Consider the following 21637-nt stretch of genomic DNA (forward strand, 5'->3'; position numbering starts at 1 on the left):
CATTCTTTCATGTGTTTGTTGGCAATCTGTATATCTTCTTTGGAGAAATGTCTATTTATGTCTTCTGGCCATTTTTGGATTGGGTTGATTGTTTTTTTGATATTGAGCTGGATGAGCTGCTTGTAAATTTTGGAGATTAATCCTTTGTCTGTTGCTTCGTTTGCAAATATTTTCTCCCATTCTGAGGGTTGTCTTTTTGTCTTGTTTATACTTTCCTTTGCTGTGCAAAAGATTTTAAGTTTCATTAGGTCCCATTTGTTTATTTTTGTTTTTATTTCCATTTCTCTAGGAAGTGGGGCAAAAAGGATCTTGCTGTGATTTATGTCATAGAGTGTTCTGCCTATGTTTTCCTCTAAGAGTTTTATAGTATCTGGCCTTACATTTAGGTCTTTAATCCATTTTGAGTTTATTTTTGTGTATGGTGTTAAGGAGTGTTCTAATTTCATTCTTTTACATGTAGCTATCCAGTTTTCCCAGACCGCTTATTGAAGAGGCTGTCTTTTTTCTCCATTGTGTATTCTTGACTCCTTTATCAAAAATAAGGTGACCATATGTGCGTGGGTTTACCTCTAGGCTTTCTATCCTGTTCCATTGATCTATATTTCTGTTTTTGTGCCAGTACCGTACTGTCTTGATTACTGTAGCTTTGTAGTATAGTCTGAAGTCAGGGAGCCTGATTCCTCCAGTTCTGTTTTTCTTTCTCAAGATTGCTTTGTCTATTCGGGGTCTTTTGTGTTACCATACAAATTGTGAAATTATTTGTTCTAGTTCTGTGACAAATGCCATTGGTAGTTTGATAGGGACTGCATTGAATCTGTAGATTCCTTTGGGTAGTCTAGTCCTTTTCACAATGTTGATTCTTCCAATCCAAGAACATGGTATATCTCTCCATCTATTTGTATCATCTTTAATTTCTTTCATCAGTGTCTTATAGTTTTCTGCATACAGATCTTTTGTCTCCTTGGGTAGGTTTATTCCTAGGTATTTTATTCTTTTTGCTGAAATGGTAAATGGGAGTGTTTCCTTAATTTCTCTTTCAGATTTTTCATCATTAGTGTATAGGAATGCAAGAGATTTCTGTGCATTAATTTTGTATCCTGCTACTTTACCAAATTCATTGATTAGCTCTAGTAGTTTTCTGGTAGCATCTTTAAGATTCTCTATGTTTAGCATCATGTCATCTGCAGTGACAGGTTTACTTCTTCTTTTCTGATTTGGATTCCTTTTATTTCTTTTTCTTCTCTGATTGCCATGGCTAAAACTTCCAAAACTATGTTGAATAACAGTGGTGAGAGTGGGAAACCTTGTCTTGTTCCTGATCTTAGAGGAAATGGTTTCAGTTTTTCACCATTGAGAACGATGTTGGCTGTGGGTTTGTCATATGTGGCCTTTATTATGTTGAGATAAGTTCCCTCTATGCCTACTTTCTGGAGGGTTTTTATCATAAACAGGTGTTGAATTTTGTTGAAAGCTTTTTCTGCATCTATAGAGATGATCATATGGTTTTTATTCTTCAATTTGTTAGTATGGTGTATCACATTGATTGATTTGCATATATTGAAGAATCCTTGCATTCCTGGGATAAACCCCACTTGATCATGGTGTATGATCCTTTTAATGTGCTGTTGGATTCTGTTTGCTAGTATTTTGTTGAGGATTTTTGCATCTATGTTCATCAGTGATATTGGCTTGTAGTTTTCTTTCTTTGTGACATCTTTGTCTGGTTTTGGTATCAGGGTGATAGTGGTCTTGTAGAATGAGTTTGGGAGTGTTCCTCCCTCTGCTGTATTTTGGAAGAGTTTGAGAAGGATAGGTGTTAGCTCTTCTCTAAATGTTTGATAGAATTTGCCTGTGAAGCCATTTGGTCCTGGGCTTTTGTTTGTTTGAAGATTTTTAATCACAGTCTCAATTTCAGTGCTTGTGATTGGTCTGTTTATATTTTCTATTTCTTCCTGGTTCAGTCTCGGAAGGTTGTGCTTTTCTAAGAATTTGTCCATTTCTTCCAGGTGGTCCATTTTATTGGCATAGAGTTGCTTGTAGTAATCTCTCATGATCCTTTGTATTTCTGCAGTGTCATTTGTTACATCTCATTTTTGGTTTCTAATTCTATTGATTTGAGTCTTTTCCCTTTTTTTCTTGATGAATCTGGCTAATGGCTTATTAATTTTGTTTATTTTCTCAAAGAACCAGCTTTTAGTTTTATTGATCTTTGCTATTGTTTCCTTCATTTATTTCTGATCTGATCTTTATGATTTCTTTCCTTCTGCTAACTTTGGGGGTTTTTTCTTCTTTCTCTAATTGCATTAGGTGTAAAGTTAGGTTGTTTATTTGAAGTGTTTCTTGTTTCTTAAGGTAGGATTCTATTGCTATAAACTCCCTCTTTAAACTGCTTTTGCTGCATCCCATAGGATTTGGGTCGTCGGCTTTCATTGTCATTTGTTTCTAGGTATTCTTTGATATCCTCTTTGATTTCTTCAGTGATCTCTTGATTATTAAGTAGTGTATTGTTTAGCCTTCATGTGTTTGTATTTTTTACAGATTTTTTCCTCTAATTGATATCTAGTCTCATAGTGTTGTGGTCGGAATAGATACTTGATACGATTTCAATTTTCTTAAATTTACCAAGGCTTGATTTGTGACCCAAGATATGATCTATCCTGGAGACTGTTCCATGAGCACTTGAGAAAAATGTGTATTCTGTTGTTTTTGGATGGAATGTCCTATAAATATCAATTAAGTCCATCTTGTTTAATGTATCATTTAAGGCTTGTGTTTCCTTATTTATTTTCATTTTGGATGATCTGTCCATTGGTGAAAGTGGGATGTTAAAGTCCCCTACTATGATTGCGTTACTGTCAATTTCCGCTTTTATCGCTGTTAGCGTTTGCCTTATGTATTGAGGTGCTCCTATGTTGGGTGCCTAAATATTTACAATTGTTATATCTCCTTCTTGGATTGATCCCTTGATCATTATGTAGTGTCCTTCATTGTCTCTTGTAATAGTCTTTATTTTAAAGTTTATTTTGTCTGATATGAGAATTGCTACTCCAGCTTCCTTTTGATTTCCATTTGCAAGGAATACCTTTTTCCATCCCCTCACTTTCAGTCTGTATGCGTCCTTAGGTCTGAAGTGGGTCTCTTGTAGACAGCATGTATATGGGTCTTGTTTTTTTATCCATTTAGCCAGTCTGTGTCTTTTGGTTGGAGCATTTAATCCATTTACAGTTAAGGTAATTATCGATATGTATGTTCCTATTACCATTTTCTTAATTATTTTGAGTTTGTTATTGTATGTCTTTTCCTTCTCTTGTGTCTCCTGCCTAGAGAAGTTTCTTTCAGGTGCGCTATTAATGAGCAGTAATATTTTAAAGGAATCTTTTTTCCTGAGCTGTAGGTCTTAACAGTGGGCTTTAAATATTCAGTAAACCAGGTTGTGAATAGATTGCTTTATCTAGGTTCTCTGTTCCATTTATAGAGCACTGGCAAAGTAGATTTAGCAGAATTCTTAAGGACCCTAGGATTTTCAGAATGGTAAGTAAGCATTGGCTTCAACTTAAAGTCACCTGCTATGTTTTACCCCATAACAAGAGAGTCAACCTGTCTTTTGAAGCTTTGAAGCCAGGCATTGACTTCTCTCTAGCTAAAAAAGTCCTAGATGGCATCTTCTTCCAATACAAGCCTGTTTGTCTACATTGAAAATCTATTGTTTAGTGTAGCCACCTTCATTTTGACTATCTTAGATCTTTTGCATAACTTATGCAGCCTCTACAACAGCACTTGCTGTTTCACCTTGCACTTTTACGTTACAGAGATAGCTTCTTTCCTTAAACTTCAAGAAGCAACCTCTGGTAGCTTCAGACTTTTCTTCTGCAGCTTCCTCATCTCTCAGTCGTCATAGAATTGAAGAGAGTTAGGGCCTTGCTCTGGAGTAGGCTTTGGCTTAAGGGAATGTTGTGGCTTATGTGACCTATCCAGACCACTAAAACTTTTTCCACATCGACAGTAAGGCTCTTCCACTTTCTTATCATTTGTGTGTTCACTGGAGGAGCACTTTTAATTTCCTTCAAGAACTTTTCCTTTGCATTCACATCTTGGCTAATGGTTTGGCACCAGAGGCCTAGATTTTGGCCTATCTGTCTCAGCTTTTGACGTTCCTTCCTCACTAAGCTTAATCTTGCTAGCTTAATTTAAAGTGAGACAAATCGCTTCTTGGCCAAGTGTAAAGTGAGAGATGTGCGACTCTTACTTTCACTTAAACACTCAGAGACCATTAATTGGCCTAATTTCAATACTGTTGTTTAAGGGAACAGGTAGGCCTGAAGAGAGGGAAAGAGATGGGCAAACAGCCGGTCAGTGAAGCAGTCAGAACATAGACACTTATCGATTATGTTTACCATCTTATATGGGAGCAGTGTGTGGTACCCCCAAACAACTACAATAGTAACAATGAAGATCACTGATCACAGATCCCCATAACAAATATAATAATAATGAAAAAGTTTGAAATATTGAGAGAATTACCAAAATGTGACACAGAGACACAAAGTGAGCAAATGCTGTTGGAAAAATGGTGGCAACAGACTTGCTCCATGCAGGGTTGCCACAGACCTTCAATTTGTAAAAAGTGCAGTACCTGCGAAGTGCAATAAAGTGAAGCACAATGAAATGCAGTATGCCTGTAAAATTATTCAAAGACTTGCCAAACTGATATTCCTATTAACATCCATGGTACTCTTATAGTTTTTTCTTATTTTGATTACCAGTTTAATTCTGTTTCAAGGAAAATAAGTATAAATGGGTATATTAAGTACTCTAGAGTGACAGTTCTCAATCATGGTGTAATCTCACACAATTGTGAGGTATATAGGAAGAAATATTTACTTACGTACTACAGTAATATCTCAGTCACTTGGAATCTTATATATTTTTCAAACTAGCAAGAAGGAGTAGAGTTATAGCAGGCTGGAAAGGTACACTCAACTATGCTGAAACTTGTACCAAATGCCTCATAAGAGTGTCCTTTATGTGAATAATAATACTTAGAAAGTTATTGTAAGGTAATGCATGTGAAATACTGAGATTAATAAATATTTGTGGAATAAAAATGGACATTTCTTAAAGTCTTACCTCTCCCATTTCTTGTCTCAGTTGTTCAAATTCCTGTTTTTCCATCTCTAGCTTATGCTTCCGTTCCTCCTCTGTTCGTCGTCTTTCTTCTTCCATTTTTTGTTTTAATAATTCTTCAAAATTAATTTCTAGTTTTCCCGGTGTAAGAGGAGATTCTTGCGAGATTGTTTTATACATCTCTGGGGAGTCATCATCTACTACCTATTTAAAATAATTCTTTTATCACTCTTGACAGAATTATACATACTACAAAGGGAATATTTCTTGAATAAAAAGGTTTCACATTGAACTAAAAACCAAAAATTCTCTTTAAAAGTATAAAACAATAAACAAGAAGGAATTATTAGAAACTGTAAGACTAAAGTATTTTGTAGTAACAGAGAAAATGGTGACCATAAAGTCTCCATTCCAGTGAACACAAATAAATACTTTGACTTTATACTATGAGTAATTTGAATTAGACATTAAGATGTTCTAACAAAACTTTTTTTAATTAAAAAAATTAAAAAGATGTTCTAATATTGGGAAAACGTTTTAATTGGATTAAAATGAACCTCCATTCTGGTAATTAAAATAGAACATTTCAGTTAAATCATGGTTTTTACCTGAATGAATTAGATATCATGACCCCTTCATAATCAGGCAAAAATCAGTTAATGCTGTGATTTATTGTGCTGATTTATTTACTGTCAGGGTAATTAAAAATAAATAATAATAGTTAATACTTATAGCTGCCAGGTACAATTCTAAGCACTTTATGTGTATTGACTTATTTTTCTGTAACCCTGTGAAGTAGGTGTTATTAATATCCCCATTTTATAGATGAGGAAACTGAGGCACTAAAAAGTAACTTGTCCAAAGTCAACACAAATACTATGTGGAAAAGGTGAAATTCCAAACTTTAAAAGTCTTTCTAATAAAATTATAAATAACTATTTAGACTACCTTTTTGTAATTTCATGAATTACATGTCTAACTGCCATTTAGTTATGACCCTGGGCAAGTTAAATAGCCTCTCTAAATCTGAGTTTCCTTATCTGTGACAACTTTCATAGAGTTGTCATGAGAATTACATAAAGTTTGGAAACACTTTGCAGTGTGTCTGACACTATGGTAAGCTCCCAAATAGCAGTTTTATTATTACAATATCATTCCCTGTATATAGGCAATCTCTAAATTGCAAATCGAAACTCTGCTTTTAAATCACTGACTTGGAGTACATTTTGCCATGAAAAGCAATGACCTAATTCTAACCCCTGAAAGTATATACATAAACCTCTCACTTGAATTGTGTCCCTGTGGCTGAACTAGACACAGGAATAAGAGAGGTACAGGGTAATTATTATTTGTTCCAAGTTTTATATATGACAGGCTTTACCACAGAACCAGTTCAACTTAGAAATAATGTTTATATGGTCTTAAAATCCACAGATTGCCAAAAAAATTTTTATTAATATATGAGTTAACTGAGCAATAATATGAAATGACAATACTTGGCCCTAGATAAGAAAACAACATAAATGAAGGAAAGAGTTTCTCTTTCCTTTCCTGATATAGAAATGTCTTTAGGAAACCAGAGTTTTGGTTTAATGCCATTTTCCTTCCCTGCACTTTTTCCACTAGTGAGTCATTACAAAATGGCAGATTTGGCCTAAAAATCTGCTCCCAGGACTAGATTTCCTGATCTTCACAGCTACTTCTTATCTACCACTTCTGAACCAGCTGATTCTCCAGAAATTAAGTGCTTTCAGAATGTTTGTAGGGTTTCTGTGTAGAAACCATTTGTGAATCAAGGATTACCTAATAAGACAGTATTAATATCACTTATTCCAATTTAGCCATAAAAAAGAACAAAATAATGCCATTTGCAGCAACATGGATGTAACTACAGATTATCATACTAAGTGAAGTCAGAAAGAGAAAGACAAATACCATATGATATCTCTTATATGTGGAATCTAAAATATGGCTCAAATGAACCTATCTACAAAACAGACTCACAGACATAGAGAACAGACTTGTGGTTGCCAAGGGGGAGGGGGTGGGGGAAGGGAAGGACTGGGAGTGTGGGATTAGCAGATGTGAACTATTATATATAGGACGGATAAACAACAAGGTCCTACTGTATAGCACAGGGAACTATATTCAATATCCTGTGATAAGCCATAATGGAAAGGAATATTAAAAAGAAGAATGTATAAATGTATATAACTGAGTCACTATGCTGTACAGCAGAGATTGGCACAGCATTGTAAATCAACTCTACTTCAACAAAAAATAATAAAATAAAATAAATCACTTATTCCACAAGCATTTACAGGAAGTTTGTTACACTAGAATGCATTGTGCCGTGTGCTTTTCTTTTCCTAAGTCCAAGCACCGTCTTTTTCCTTTTTTTTGGCTGCATTGGGTCTTCATTGCTGTGCACGGGCATTCTCTAGTTGTGGTGAGCAGGGGCTACTCTTTGTTGCGGTGAGCGGGCTACTCATTGCAGTGGCTCCTCCTGTTGTGGAGCATGGACTCTAGGCACGTGGGCTTCCTTAGTTGCAGCACGTGGGCTCAGTAGTTGACGCACGCGGGCCCTAGAGTGTGCGGACTTCAGTGAAGTCCCGTGCCATGTGCTTGATGTGGTCTCAGCCTCACTGAGTGAGGAAGATAGCCATAAGCCACAACAATACAGCACTAGTGCTGTGCTAGGGGAGCACTAAATGCTCTAAGAATACATGAAAGGAACACCTTTCTGGAACTTGTATTATCAGGAAAGGCTTCCAGAGGAAATGGAATATGTGAATAGGAGATAGCTCAGCACAGGGAAAAGAGAGAGACACGTTTCATATAGCATTTATGAAGTTCCAGAGATGAGAGCATAGCGTTTTGAAGAAATGGAAAGAAATTTAGTATGTCTGGAACAAACATGGCAGATTAAGGAAGAATCAAGAGGGACTTTCCTGGTGGCGCAGTGGTTAAGAATCTGCCTGCTGATGCAGGGGACAGGGGTTCGAGCCCTGGTCCGGGAAGATCCCACATGCCATGGAGCAACTAAGCCCGTGAGCTGCTTAGTTGCTCTAGAGCCTGCGCTCTAGAGCCTGAGAGCCACAACTACTGAAGCCCGTGTGCCTAGAGCCCGTGCTCCGCAACAAGAGAAGCCACCGCAATGAGAAGCCCACACACTGCAACAAAGAGTAGCCCCCACTCGCCACAACTAGAAAAAGCCCACATGTAGCAACAAAGACCCAATGCAGCCAAAAATAAATAAATAAATGCATTTATTTAAAAAAAAAAAAAAGGAAGAATCAAGAAATGAAACTGGAGAAAATACTACGGCAAGGTTATAAAGAAATTTATTTTAAAATTTTAGTGTTTGGATTTTTGTTTTAAGGGACGTGGAAAATTTTTAAGCAAAATAGTAACATAATCAAATTTACTTTTTTTTTTTTTTTAGAAAGGCCACTTCTGGCTTTATAGGAAAAGAATGGATTATAGGCAAGAAAGCAAATTAATTAGGAGTTGGCCTGAGGCAAGGGATAACAGTGACCTGCATTATAGTAGTGGTAGTGGGAAATGGGGGAAAACTGATCAATTTTTAGAGTGATATAGGAAATGAGACAGTGCATGACTGGATGTGAGGCATGAATGAGAGGTGGAAGTGCTTAAGGCTCTCAGGTTTCTGATTTGAGCATCTGGGTGGGTGATGAAGCCAAATAAACACTTGGATATATCTGTCTGAAGCTCACCCAGACACAGGAAGAAAACCAAGTCATGATATCATTGAAGCCAATTAAAATGTTTCAGGAAGGGGATGCAGCGTTCACGTGTCAACTTACTTAAAAATAAAGTTTCTCAGGTAACTGTACATTTAACAAACATTAAAATGGTATAGAGGCTTCCCTGGATTCTGTGGTTAAGAATCCGCCTGCCAATGCAGGGGACACGGGTTTGATCCCTGTTCTGGGAAGATCCCACATGCCGTGGAGCAACTAATCCCATGTGCCACAACTACTGAGCCTGCGCTCTAGAGCCCGCGAGTGACAACTACTGAAGCCCACGCACCTAGAGCCCGTGCTCCACCACAAGAGAAGCCACCGCAGTGAGAAGCCCGTGTAGAGTAGCCCCTGATCTCCACAACTAGAGAAAGCTCGTGCACAGCAACGAAGACCCAACGCAGCCAAAATAAATAAATAAAATTTTAAAAAATGGTATAAGAAGTATAACTTTGTAACAGAGTTAAGTTTAGTAGCAATATCCAGAGTGATGGCAAGCATTTTGGAGAGTTAACTAATTGTGATTAAATGGCTTTGATCATTTACTATATCCTAGATGGGATGGATACTGGAAAGAAAGGAGGAAAGGAAGGAAGGAGTGAGGGAGGGAAGGAGGAAATGTGGAAAGGAGAAGAGAATGGAGAGGAGGGAAGGAAAGGTGGGGGTAGGAACCCCCCTCCCTCCTCGCTTAGATACTTAGTTCTGGAAAACATGCCTTCCCAGAGAAGGACGATAACATACACTCTTCTATGCTAGGCATAGCAATTTAATCAGAACCTTCTTAACACTATAATGAAGCAAACACCTTTAACTGACAGTGTTATGCCATAGGAGACTTTAATAACGTATATGTCATCCCTACTTTTGGCATATAAGTTCAGAAATAATAGGGTATTCCCCAAAGTTGAATGATTCTCATAACATACTGAATCCCAATGGCCTTCTCCAGTCATATTCTATCTTACCATGCTTCTCCTTGCTTCAGCAAATGCCTTCTTTTCTTCCTCTATTCTTCTTCTGGCTTCTTCTTCTGCTTTCCTTTTTTCATCTTCTCTCCTTTGTCTTTCTATTTCTTCAAAACTGAGTTTGAGTTTACCAGGGCGGTACCCTTTAAAAATGTTTTCTGTGTCTTGGTTTTCCTCCTCTTCATTTACCTAACCAAGAAACAACTCACTACTAAGAACTGGGATTCATCAAAGATAGGAATGAATTATAAATCAAAAGGCACAGACTCAGCCACCTTACACAGAAATGTTTCTTTGTTCTAGTATTCTTGACCAAAATCCCCTTCCTTTATAACGTCTCATATGATTTAAAAAATCAAATTTGGAAAAATTCCAAATAAAAATGTACCCAAGTTAAATAAAACTTCTCAAGCAAGTCAAATTTTTAAATGGATAAGATTAATTGTTTAAAATTCTTAAGGAATCATTTAAAAGTTTTATTAAACATTAACTCTCCCAGAACAAACATAAAACATGTGTGTGGACCTACTAGAGAAAGGACTTGAGGACACAGGGAGGGGGAAGGGTAAGCTGGGACGAAGTGAGAGAGTGGCATGGACATATATACACTATCAAACATTAAATAGATAGCTAGTGGGAAGCAGGCGCATAGCACAGGGTGATCAGCTCGGTGCTTTGTGACCACCTGGAGGGGTGGGATGGGGGGGTGGGAGGGAGGGAGACGCAAGAGGGAAGAGATATGGGAACATATATTTATGTATAACTGATTCACTTTGTTATAAAGCAGAAACTAACACACCATTGCAAAGCAATTATACTCCAATAAAGATGTTAAAATAAATAAATAAATAAATAAATAAATAAATAAATAAAAGTAACACCAACACACAGATGTGGGTCTTACTCAGTTTAAGATATGGAACGTTTCCAGTACTCTTGAAGGTCCTTGTGTATCCTTCAAGAGCCCATCCACCTTTTGCTGGCTTTTCAGAGGAAACTAATATGCTTAATTTTGTGTTTGTTATTCTTTTGCTTTGTTTGAATATGTAAAAATTTGTTCAGTGTTGCAGCTTTTGAATTTTACATATAAGAAATTATACTGTATGTGGTCCTATTGACTTGCAGTTTTGCTGAATCTTGTAGTTTTTTTTAGATTTATCTGTGTTGATGGGGCTACCTGTAGTTAATTATTTTCTATTGCTGTATAGTATTTCATTGATTAAAAATTCTACAATTTATCTTCCAAAAAAAAAAAGTGTGTGTGTCTGTGTGTGTGTACTTAAATTGAGGTTCAAGTATACACACACTGAGTCTCTTACATAATAAAAGAAAGTTCTCATTCTGTAATTTTCATGGATTTTTTTTACTATGAACTATGGTTATTAAATGGATAAAACATTATCTGGAAATATTTTATATACAATTCAAATTTTATGATTTTATAATTAAAATTCTAATGTAATGCTAATTAAATTAATTAAATACTCATTGAAATTTATGATTTGATTAATTAATGATATTTCTATGTCTTTTCACTAAATTGACCACCAGTGATATCTAAAATGTGTAGGTATTATCCAACTGTAACTACCCAAAATATTGGGTTGGCCAAAAAGTTTGTTTGGGTTTTTCCATAACGTTTTACGGAAAAACCTGAATGAAATTTGGCCAACCCAATAACAACATTTTCAAACAAACATCTAGAAAATTAAAATTTTGGAGATATAGACCTCAGAACATCATTAATGAAAGCTGATCAAGAAAGTCTGAAAGTTTAAAAAATTACATATATTCCGTTCTTAAATTCTTGCAATGAGATTTGGAATCAGTGTTTTCTTATTTCAATTTTATTTCTTGTTGTTAAATCTGTTACTATAATAATAGCAGTTAACATTTTTAAAGCACTTATTGGGAATTCCCTGGCGATTTAGTGGTTGGGACTCCGTGCTTCCATTGCAGGGGGCATGGGTTCAATCCCTGGTCAGGGAACTAAGATCCCAAAAGCTGTGCTGTGAGGTCAAAAAAAATAATAATAAAAAGATAAAAATACATAATAAGTAAGTAAATAAATAAAGCACTTATTATATGCCAAACACTACTCTAACTGCTTTCTATATTAACTCATTCAATGATTTAAGAAGTAGGCACAGTTATTTTCACCATTTTACAAATGAGGAAACTAAGATGTAGAGAGGTTCAATAACTTGTCCATGGGTACACAATAAAGGTTAGATATCTGAATCCAGACAATCTGGCTCCAAAATCCATGCTCTTAAGCACTTATATTATATACATTACACACACACACACATATATATATATATATATATTCAGTGTATATATATATATATACTGACACTAAGTGTACAATTATGATTAGATTTGAAAGTGCGCTGCACCATGCTATTAAACACATTGCAGGCTGAGCTAACAGATGAAGAGAAATCAGATTTGTTGAATAATTATTTTGTATGTTTACAACAATTTATAAAAATAAAAATTTAAGGCATATTAGGTAAAATATCCCAAAATGAAAACTAGAAAATAATATAAATGCATGTTATATATGGAATATGTATACAGTTTCAAAATCAGACCCTTGTATATAGAAAATCTCCTTAAATATATAGCAATGAACCTTATCTAAAGCCAGCTACCTCCCTTAATATTAAATGTTTTATATATAACATTTATATAACATATTATACATATAATATATAATTTGTATAATATATAAATGTTATGTATCTTAATATAATTATGTATTGTAATATCATATATAAATGTTACATATATATGTTTGTTTTACCATTTGCCGCCTTGCTTCTTCAAAAGCACGCCTCTCTTCTTCTAAACGTTTTCTTGCTTCCTCCTCAGCTTGCTTCCTTCGGTTTTCTTGTCTTTGTCTTTCCAATTCTTCAAAAGTCAGTTTCAATTTTCCAGGAGAAAGTGACTCTTTTTTTGCCTCACTTTCCAGTTCATCGTCCTAAGAAAACATAACGAAAACCTGTTAATCATAAAGGGATATGCTGCTAACCAACTTAACTGCTTTTATTTGTTCTTTATTTAAAATAATTACCATGACCAATGAAAGACACTTTGCTTCCTTGAGAGACCGACGTTGTTCTTCATATCTTATTCTTTTATCTTCTTCATACTTGATCCTTTCCTTTTCTTCTTGTTCTTTTTCTAGATCTTCAAAATTCTTTTTTATTTTTCCAGATGTTTTGTGTGATTTGACAGGTACCACTGTTACAAGCAGTGAATCATCTCCTTCCTAATTTATAAAATAGATAATTAGCATATTTCTTCCTAATCAAAATTTAGGTTTCATGGGACTTCCATCATTGGTGAATTTCATTACATTGCCATCAATGTTATGAAGAACAAAATTTAATATTTTTTACAGATTTCTATTAAATAGCTCTTTCTCTGAATTCATTGTACCTGATGAGTTAATCTTATTGAAATCCACTGCTGACAGGGTTCAAGAAGCATCTTTTTTCCTAGAAGATGATGTTAATACAGCTGTTTGGATAAAATTGCGTGAAATTATCTGAATTTCACTATCCGTGCACTCATCCCACAAAAGGTAATGTGCATGTGAGCATACTCTAAATCAATTTGATGGTGGATGGCTTCAGTTTAAACACACAAGAAAGGTTTCTGTGTTTGATTTTTCTCTCCATGCAAGTTTTAAAATATTTAATAAAACTAACATTTTAGCAAGGAAAAAAAACCCAGTATTTCCAAGTGATTTAGAAAACATTTATATTATGGACAAAACTCTTTGGCCTTTGGTCCTATTCAAATATTCTTAAACTTGTTTTTAAAATCCATTTAAATTAGTTCTATTACATCATCTGTTATTGCCTTTGAACTTTTTTCAAAAACAAAGTGAAGAACTGTAATATGTAACACATGCCTCCTAAAATAAAACTGCTTCCAATTTATGTGGCTGTAGTTTTAGGCACACCATCAAATTGATTGATCTTTAACTTTCTCTGTTAGATAAAAAGAGATAACTAAAATTTTTGTGGTTTGAACATTCCTTCATGGTAATAGGTACTGTACTCTCTGCTAGTATGTGATAAGCAAAACAAACTATCAGGAACTCTGAGGAAAGAAGACAAATGATGAAAAGAAAACTGCCTTTTTCAAATGTTAGCTTTCAACAATCTCAACTATTAGTAACAGTTCAAGAAATATACAGCCTTGGCAGAGTATCTCAAACCGAGACTTGTGTCTCTAACCATGAAAGCAAAAACATACTTTTCTTTAAAAACACTAAGCTATAGCGTTTGAAAGTGCAAAAGTATGATCTTGCTTTGCAAAATATTTTTGTCCTTTTTGTTGTTGTTGCTATATTTATAATAAAAAAACTCTTAATTTTTTTAATTGAAAGATTATTTGTGAATCAGATAATTTTAGGTGAATGTTTCATTAAAGGAAATGTCCATTTACCTCTGATGCTGATTCAGTTCCCGTATTGTTTATGTCCTCAATCTATTGAATAAGAATTTTATATCATTACATTACATCAGATTTCTGCTTTTTGCTTTAAACATACAACTGAAAAGTATTCGTTGTGATTTATGGTAAATTTCAAAATTTAGAATTCTGAAGTATTTTATGTTGCTCCAAATTAGCCAATTATGTCCTTTCAAATAGAGATTAAACTTTATATTAATTTTTGCATTTTGATATCAATATCTAGGGAACAACATATTAAGAAAAAATTAAAATAAAGCCTACTTTTGTAATTCTGGAATTTGAATAATGGACCAAACTCTTACAATCTGGCTGTGAGCTTACAACCAACAGTTATTAACGTTTCTGTAGCAATTTAAACGGAGCTACAGAAACATTTCTCCATTCTCTCTCTGCCACAGTGAAAGGAAAACCTATCATTAGCAATCAAATAATCATCATGACTATATTTTATAATATAAATAGATGGCAAAAATATAACTGACACAATAATAAAGTGCAGTAAAAGGTGTAGGCTTTCACATGGCTAGTTTAGAAGGGAAAATAATTCTGGAAATCATAATTGTTTACTCTATATTTTGACAGATCTAGGTAGGAAAGGCCCTCATTCAAAAAGAGGGAGCTCAATTTAGCCATTAAGATTAGCTTGAGGGGCAGGCTAATGTACAATACATAACAGAGTGAGAAATGACAGAAAGGTGATTTAAATAACACAATGTTTGAGATCTCAGGAAAAGGAAACATAAGCAACAGGAAAATGGAAAAAGTTAGAAAGTAAAAATTCAGATTGTTTATTATTTTAATTTGATTTTTAACACCAGTGAAAGAGCTGGAAGTAGTTTGTTCCTCACTCAGTCTAAGGGAATTCTGCTGTACCTTGTCTCATACTAGGAACTGGGCTGGCTAACTCCCTGTTCTCTCATCATCCCACTTTTCTATATTCTCTGTCAAGAAGAAATAATACATATTATTAAGATACCAAATTTCTTGAAAAAGAAATTATTCTGAACAAATCATTTATTAAAAATAAAACTATTTTGTATCTTAATAATTTATTTTATTTTATTATTATTATTATTTTTTTATGGTACACGGGCCTCTCACTGTTGTGGCCTCTCCCATTGCGGAGCACAGGCTCCAGACGTGCAGGCTCAGCGGCCATGGCTCATGGGCCCAGCCGCTCCGTGGCATGTGGGATCTTCCTGGACCGGGGCACAAACCCGCATCCCCTGCATCGGCAGGCAGACTCTCAACCACTGCGTCACCAGGGAAGCCCTTAATAGTTTATTTTAAATAGCTTTGTTCAGAATAATTTGCTTTGTTACAGAATTATTTACTACACTGATTTGTTGTGTAAATGATGAAGGTTTTATTGAATGATAAATGATACTATGAAAAATTTTCATGAATCTGTAATAAAATAATTACAAAATTATTTCCCTTCAAAAGAGTGCTAACAATTCCTCTACAAATCATGTTAATCTCAATAAAAAGTTCTAGGAGATATGGTGAGAAGCGAGACATTGAGAGCATAGGGAAGAAAAATTATAAATTTTTTAACTCCAAATTTCTTTTTCTTGCTGCTACAACCTTCTTAGATTTTTATTAGCTTACAGTAGAAAATAAACTATATTTAGAATAGTTTTTCTTTGTTTGGTTGGGTGTTTTTTTGTTTTTATTTTTGCTTTATTCTTTGCTCATTTTAAACCATTATCAAAACAACAAAAGATAGAATTTTTTTTCCATTGGGTTTCAACAAACAAAGAAAAAGATGAATTTGCCTAAGTGGCCATGGTCTCAGTATATTCATAGAGAACTAAGATATTCAGTTCATTTATAGTGCTAGCTTTCAGAAGCTACTATTGAAGATCTGCTTCCCAATTATTTCTTTTGATTTATGGAAAGAAAACTCCTTTTGCTCCTTCCCAAATCAACTTCCTTTCTCCCCTTTCTTTTCAACATCTCAATCTCCCACCAATAACTTCTCTTTTTCTAAGTTGTTAGACATTAACCTTGTCTATCAAAATATCCTCAAAGATAACCAGATTATACCAAATTAAGATTCTCCCCCCAATTTTTTTTTCTTGCGGTATGCGGGCCTCTCACTGCTGTGGCCTCTCCCGTTGCGGAGCACAGGCTCCGGACGCGCAGGCTCAGCGGCCATGGCTCACGGGCCCAGCCGCTCCGCAGCATGTGGGATCTTCCCGGACCGGGGCACGAACCCGTGTCCCCTGCATCGGCAGGCGGACTCTCAACCACTGCGCCACCAGGGAAGCCCTCTCCCCCAAATTTTATTGGTCTTTGATTGCAACATCCAGAATACGAAGTATGCCTTTTTTTTTTTTTTAATTTTTTTTGCAGCACACGGGCCTCTCACTGCTGTGGCCTCTCCCACCGTGGAGCACAGGCTCCGGACGCGCAGGCTCAGCGGCCATGGCTCACAGGCCCAGCCGCCCCGCGGCATGTGGGATCCTCCCGGACCGGGGCATGAACCCGCGTCCCCCGCATCGGCATGCGGACTCTCAACCACTGCGCCACCAGGGAAGCCCGAAGTATGCCTATTTTTAATTCATCATAATATCCTAGAATCTCAGAACTGGTAATTATCTTAAATGTCACTCAGCTACCTGTCTGACTCAGGAATCCTTTCTATAGCGTTCTTGAATATGGACTTATACAAGAGGATTTTTCAAACAAACATTAAGACTCTTCTTGACTATGTCATGCCTTACTTCTTATATTCAAAGTTATATTAAATTTTATTAGATTTGAGTGGAAAATGTATCTAATTAGGTTTTAAAATTAGACTTCCCATATTTGCAAGATGAAATTACTATTAATAGTTTATATTGCTCTACCTACATATTCTCAAATAATTTAATAGGCTAAAAATTTTATTAACCAAGATTCTCTCGCACCCTGCCATGTAGTATCTAGGGTTACTAAAGAAAGTGGTTCTTTTTCATGATTAGTTTTCTTCCATCTCTCTCTGAGTATCCTATGTCTTCATCATATTCAAATTCACCTCAACACACACATTTCTTCTTTTTGAAACCACTGCCATATTCAGTTCTTGGGGTGGTAGTATAATCAGTGCTTTTTGGAAAAGGGCACAAGACTTAAAAGAGGTAGACGAACCCCATGTGCATACTCACCATTTCCTGCCAAACAAACACGATATACTTTAATTATATATTTTATTACCTTGTTTTACAGTTTGTATTATAAATATAATTACATATAGTGCTATATTTTATATATAACCTAAAATATTGATTTATTATATATTGTATTCCCTTATTATAATAAGGGAACTCCCTCCTTATAATTGTATTCCCTTGTGAAATTTCATTTCTTTTTTTAAAAAATTAATTATTTATTTTTAGCTGCATTGGGTCTTCATTGCTGTGTGCAGGCTTTCTCTAGTTGTGGCGAGTGGGGGCTACTCTTCATCGTGGTATGAGGGGCTTCTCACTGCGGTGGCTTCTCTTTGTTGCAGAGCACGGGCTCTAGGCATGTGGGCTTCAGTAGTTGTGGCTCGTGGGCTCTAGAGCGCAGGCTCAGTAGCTGTGGGCATGGGCTTAGTTGCTCTGTGGCATGTGGGATCTTCCTGGACCAGGACTCGAACCTGTGTCCCCTGCACTAGCAGGCAGATCCTTAACCACTGCACCACCGGGGAAGTTTGAAATTTCATTTCAAAATGAATACTAATCTTTGATGACTGGAGGTGGCAGAGGTAAAGTACACCAACCTTTCTTCAGACAAAGAGATACAAAGTAATAAAATATAGGAAATTCCAATTCTTTTCTGTAATTCATCCGGCATATGACATTATTTGTCACCATATAAATGGCTGTTTGTGCCATAAAAGTGGTTATTTGCAAAGTCAGGGTAAATGAATTTCTTTGATATGCAAATATAGCATATGCTTTGCCTTCTTTGTCACTTAAAATTTTTTTCTTTGTTTGTTTGGGTTTTTTTTCGGCTGCACTGCGTGGCTTGCAGGATCTTACTTCTCTGACCAAGGATCCAACCCTGGCCCCGGCAGTGAAAGCGCCAAGTCCTAACCACTGGACCGCCAGGGAATTCCCTGTCACGTTTTTTAAAGAAAAGTAGTAGAAACTGAAAGAAGCATAGCAAATAGATTTAAGGCACTTAAAGAGTAGGCAAAAAAGAGCCAAGTACAATCTCACAATAAAAACGGTTATGAAAGACAATATACCGTGAAGACGATGTTAGGATAGTTGTTAAAATACTGATGACAGAAGGAGGAGAAACTAAAATGATTTCATGACATTTTATCTATATGTATCATTATTTAGGTGAAACATTTATTTATAGCCCACTTACTTTGTACCAGGCACTGTACTAAGTGCTTTGCACTTATTAACTCATATAATCTTATTAAAAATGCTAGGAGATAGATACCATTATTGTCTCGTTAAGCTCAATAAATTGATCATCTCTTTTGATCCTACAGTGTAGACAAGGTTAAAGTACATAAGCAATATAACTGTCTTCTGTGTCTTTTTTCTATGTCTCTATGACTACAGATCGTTTATAATATAAAACAAATATCAATATATTAAAGAACTTTTTGTGAATTGACCAGTTCTTTACTTAATAAAATGTAATTATGACTATTAGAATTTCAAGTTTCTATGTCATTACACTCATGAATCATTTGGAGACATTAGCTTTTTCTGGAAATTAGATCAGATTCTTGAGTATTTTAAAATACTTACCAGCTTCTTAGTTCTCATGCTCTGAGAAGAAAATATATGGGAATTCTAAGTTCATTAAGAGACTATATAAAATCATAGTAATAATGTTTTTCTCCCTCTAATTTGTCCTCTGTGGCTATGGGCAACAGTAATGGCTATACGACGGAAATGACTGTCACACATTTCTCCCTTCTACTACCATCCCCAACTTAAAAAACAAAGCTAAGCTAGCTAATAATACCATTATTAAATAAAATGTGACTTGAATTTGTTTCAAATAATTGAGTAGGAAGATATCCTAATTAAGCCTGTGTTTGATAATAACCAGCAAGTATTTTTTGATTGCTATTAAAAGACCAGCATTTTGTTATATGCTTGTGGATAGTTTATGTGTGAACTTGCCTTATATCTTTGTAAAATTCTCTAATGTGTCAAGACAAATAAGGAATGTGGACATTGTAAGGAATGCAGAGAGAATGATAAGATGGTATATAACAAAAGTCATCTCAGTATTCAACCTTGAAATAGGCACATTCTGCCCTTATCCTTCTAGGCATTTGATATTAAATATTTGTGCTTAAGATCTTATTTCCATGTTAGCTACTATTTAATAGGTTTCTGTTATATTAAAATATTTTGATTAGGCAGCATACTGATTAGTTTTACTCTGTACAATTAGTTTCTGAAGCAAATACCAACTTAATATCTAGTGTATACCTGCTCAGCCCTTTTTGCTAATTCACGTTGTATCTTCCTCTTTTCTAACATATCTTGCTCAATTCTGCGTTTTCGTTCCTCTTCTGTTCTCTTCCTTTGTTCCTCTTGTCTTTGTTTCTCCATTTCAGCAAATTTACCTTTAACAGTTCCTAAGAATATATGAAACATGTTTGATATTTTGCTATGCTTCCTTTTTTGCAATTTTATTTACAATTTGCCCCTCAAGTGTCTTACCTGTTAGCTTTGGGACATAAGCCTTTTCTACTTTAGAAGATACCTCTTCCTCATCATCAGAAGCAAGCATTTCTTTAATCTAGATGGTTAAATAAATTAATATGAACATATCCAAACTTTAGACTAGATCATATTATATGCAGAGTTTGCAGTTAGCTTATAAACACAGAAAATATTAAATATAGTTAATATGAAATGTAGTTAATGTGAATAACAAATAAAATGTAAAAGATGAAAATGAATATTTACATGAGAATAAAATAAAATAAAATAACCTCCTGCTTTTTCCTGTTCCATTCTCTCTCTCTAATATATTGTTCTTTTCTTCTTTGCTTTTCGTTTCTAGATCTCCTTTGATTTCTTTCTTCCCTGGCTCTTTGCATGGCTTCAAACTTATCCTTTATATCACCCTTGCCAAGTTTTGGCACATAGGTTTTTGGTACAGGTTTAGATGAAGAAAGCAGAAGCTTCATTAGAAGAAAATAAAGAGAAGAAAGTTAAAAAAATAAGAAAGGAAGAAATTAGGTAAAGATAGATCAGAATAAGCAATATAAGAAATATTTATTGAAACAGACTATAGATAGAAATGAGTTTGAAACCTTTATTTGTATAATCGGAATCTGATTAGATACTTTCTAAAGTCTAAGTATGAAAAATGAAATTACAGAAAATATGAGAGTAAAAATGTTATTAATATATAGCAAAGAAGTCCCATTTTGTAGGTATGTTCCACTGAAGCTGAAGACTAGCAAAATATAAAAATTGAAGACTGGATTCCAATTTAAAACAACATGTATTTTATTGTCCTATTTCATTACATTAAAGATTCAGATTTTACATCTCTTGCTTAAAAGATACCAAGACTAATTTTAATAAATTACATGAAGTTGAAAACAAAGCAAAAAGTTTAAGACTAATTCACATAAGCCTAATTCTTGCTTGTTTCCATATCTAATATCAGCAAAACTGAAGGCCTTTACTTCTCATTTGTGGCTGAGGTGAGCCAAGGTCTTTGTGCACAAGCAGTGATTTTTGTTGTTACTACTGCTATACTGCCCATCTAGAACTTCTTTAAACCCAAGTTGAAAATATGTAAGAATGCTGTATCATTCCAAGTAGGATGTGCCCTAAGAGGAAAATTCCCAAATGACAAAAGAGCTTTCCAAAGAAGGAGGAATCTGTTAAAAGACTAGAGAAATGATTTTCCTCCATCTGAAACCAGGAAAGCAAATTATTTTCATCTTTTTGAAAATTAAACTGATCTCTAAAAGAAGTTTCAGAAAATAAAACTTCATTGCCTCAGAACACCAAACCCTTTCTTCTAGTGATAATGGCAAATTGCTTAATTAATCTGTGCCATACCCAGCCCCTATTTTATTTTCTACTTATGGTGCCATTGGCCATTTTAAGGTTTTTTAAAGTTTATAATTTTGGGGTGTCAGCAACTGATTTCTTCTTATTACAACTCTCAGTAACAACAGCCAAGAACCAGAAAAAGGCCTAAGATAAGTTTAATTGCAGCTGCTAGAAGTAGCTAAGAAGGATCCTCACCTGAGAGTGAATTATCTCTTTCTCCTTAAAGTATATACATCAATTGTTTTTTAATACTGAAAACATA

General features: G+C 34.9%; 1 protein-coding gene across 3 annotated transcripts in view; it reads right to left on the minus strand.

Moving 5' to 3' along the window:
- NEXN (nexilin F-actin binding protein) overlaps positions 1 to 21637 on the minus strand; it is a 59625-nt gene that overhangs the window by 12219 nt on the left and 25769 nt on the right. For 2 of the 3 annotated variants that reach the window (XM_081225187.1, XM_081225189.1), the window contains exons 3-9: positions 20020 to 20098; positions 19786 to 19934; positions 14318 to 14359; positions 12933 to 13130; positions 12663 to 12839; positions 9854 to 10042; positions 5128 to 5328 (exon numbers count right to left, since the gene is read on the minus strand). In XM_081225187.1, the coding sequence (XP_081081313.1) occupies positions 5128 to 5328; positions 9854 to 10042; positions 12663 to 12839; positions 12933 to 13130; positions 14318 to 14359; positions 19786 to 19934; positions 20020 to 20098 (1035 nt within the window). The remainder of the gene's footprint in view (positions 1 to 5127; positions 5329 to 9853; positions 10043 to 12662; positions 12840 to 12932; positions 13131 to 14317; positions 14360 to 19785; positions 19935 to 20019; positions 20099 to 21637) is intronic. The other variant, XM_081225188.1, reaches the window with a different exon arrangement.

This window comes from Mesoplodon bidens (assembly GCF_964165515.1).
Source record: "Mesoplodon bidens genome assembly, chromosome: 2".
Classification (NCBI taxonomy): domain Eukaryota; kingdom Metazoa; phylum Chordata; class Mammalia; order Artiodactyla; family Ziphiidae; genus Mesoplodon; species Mesoplodon bidens.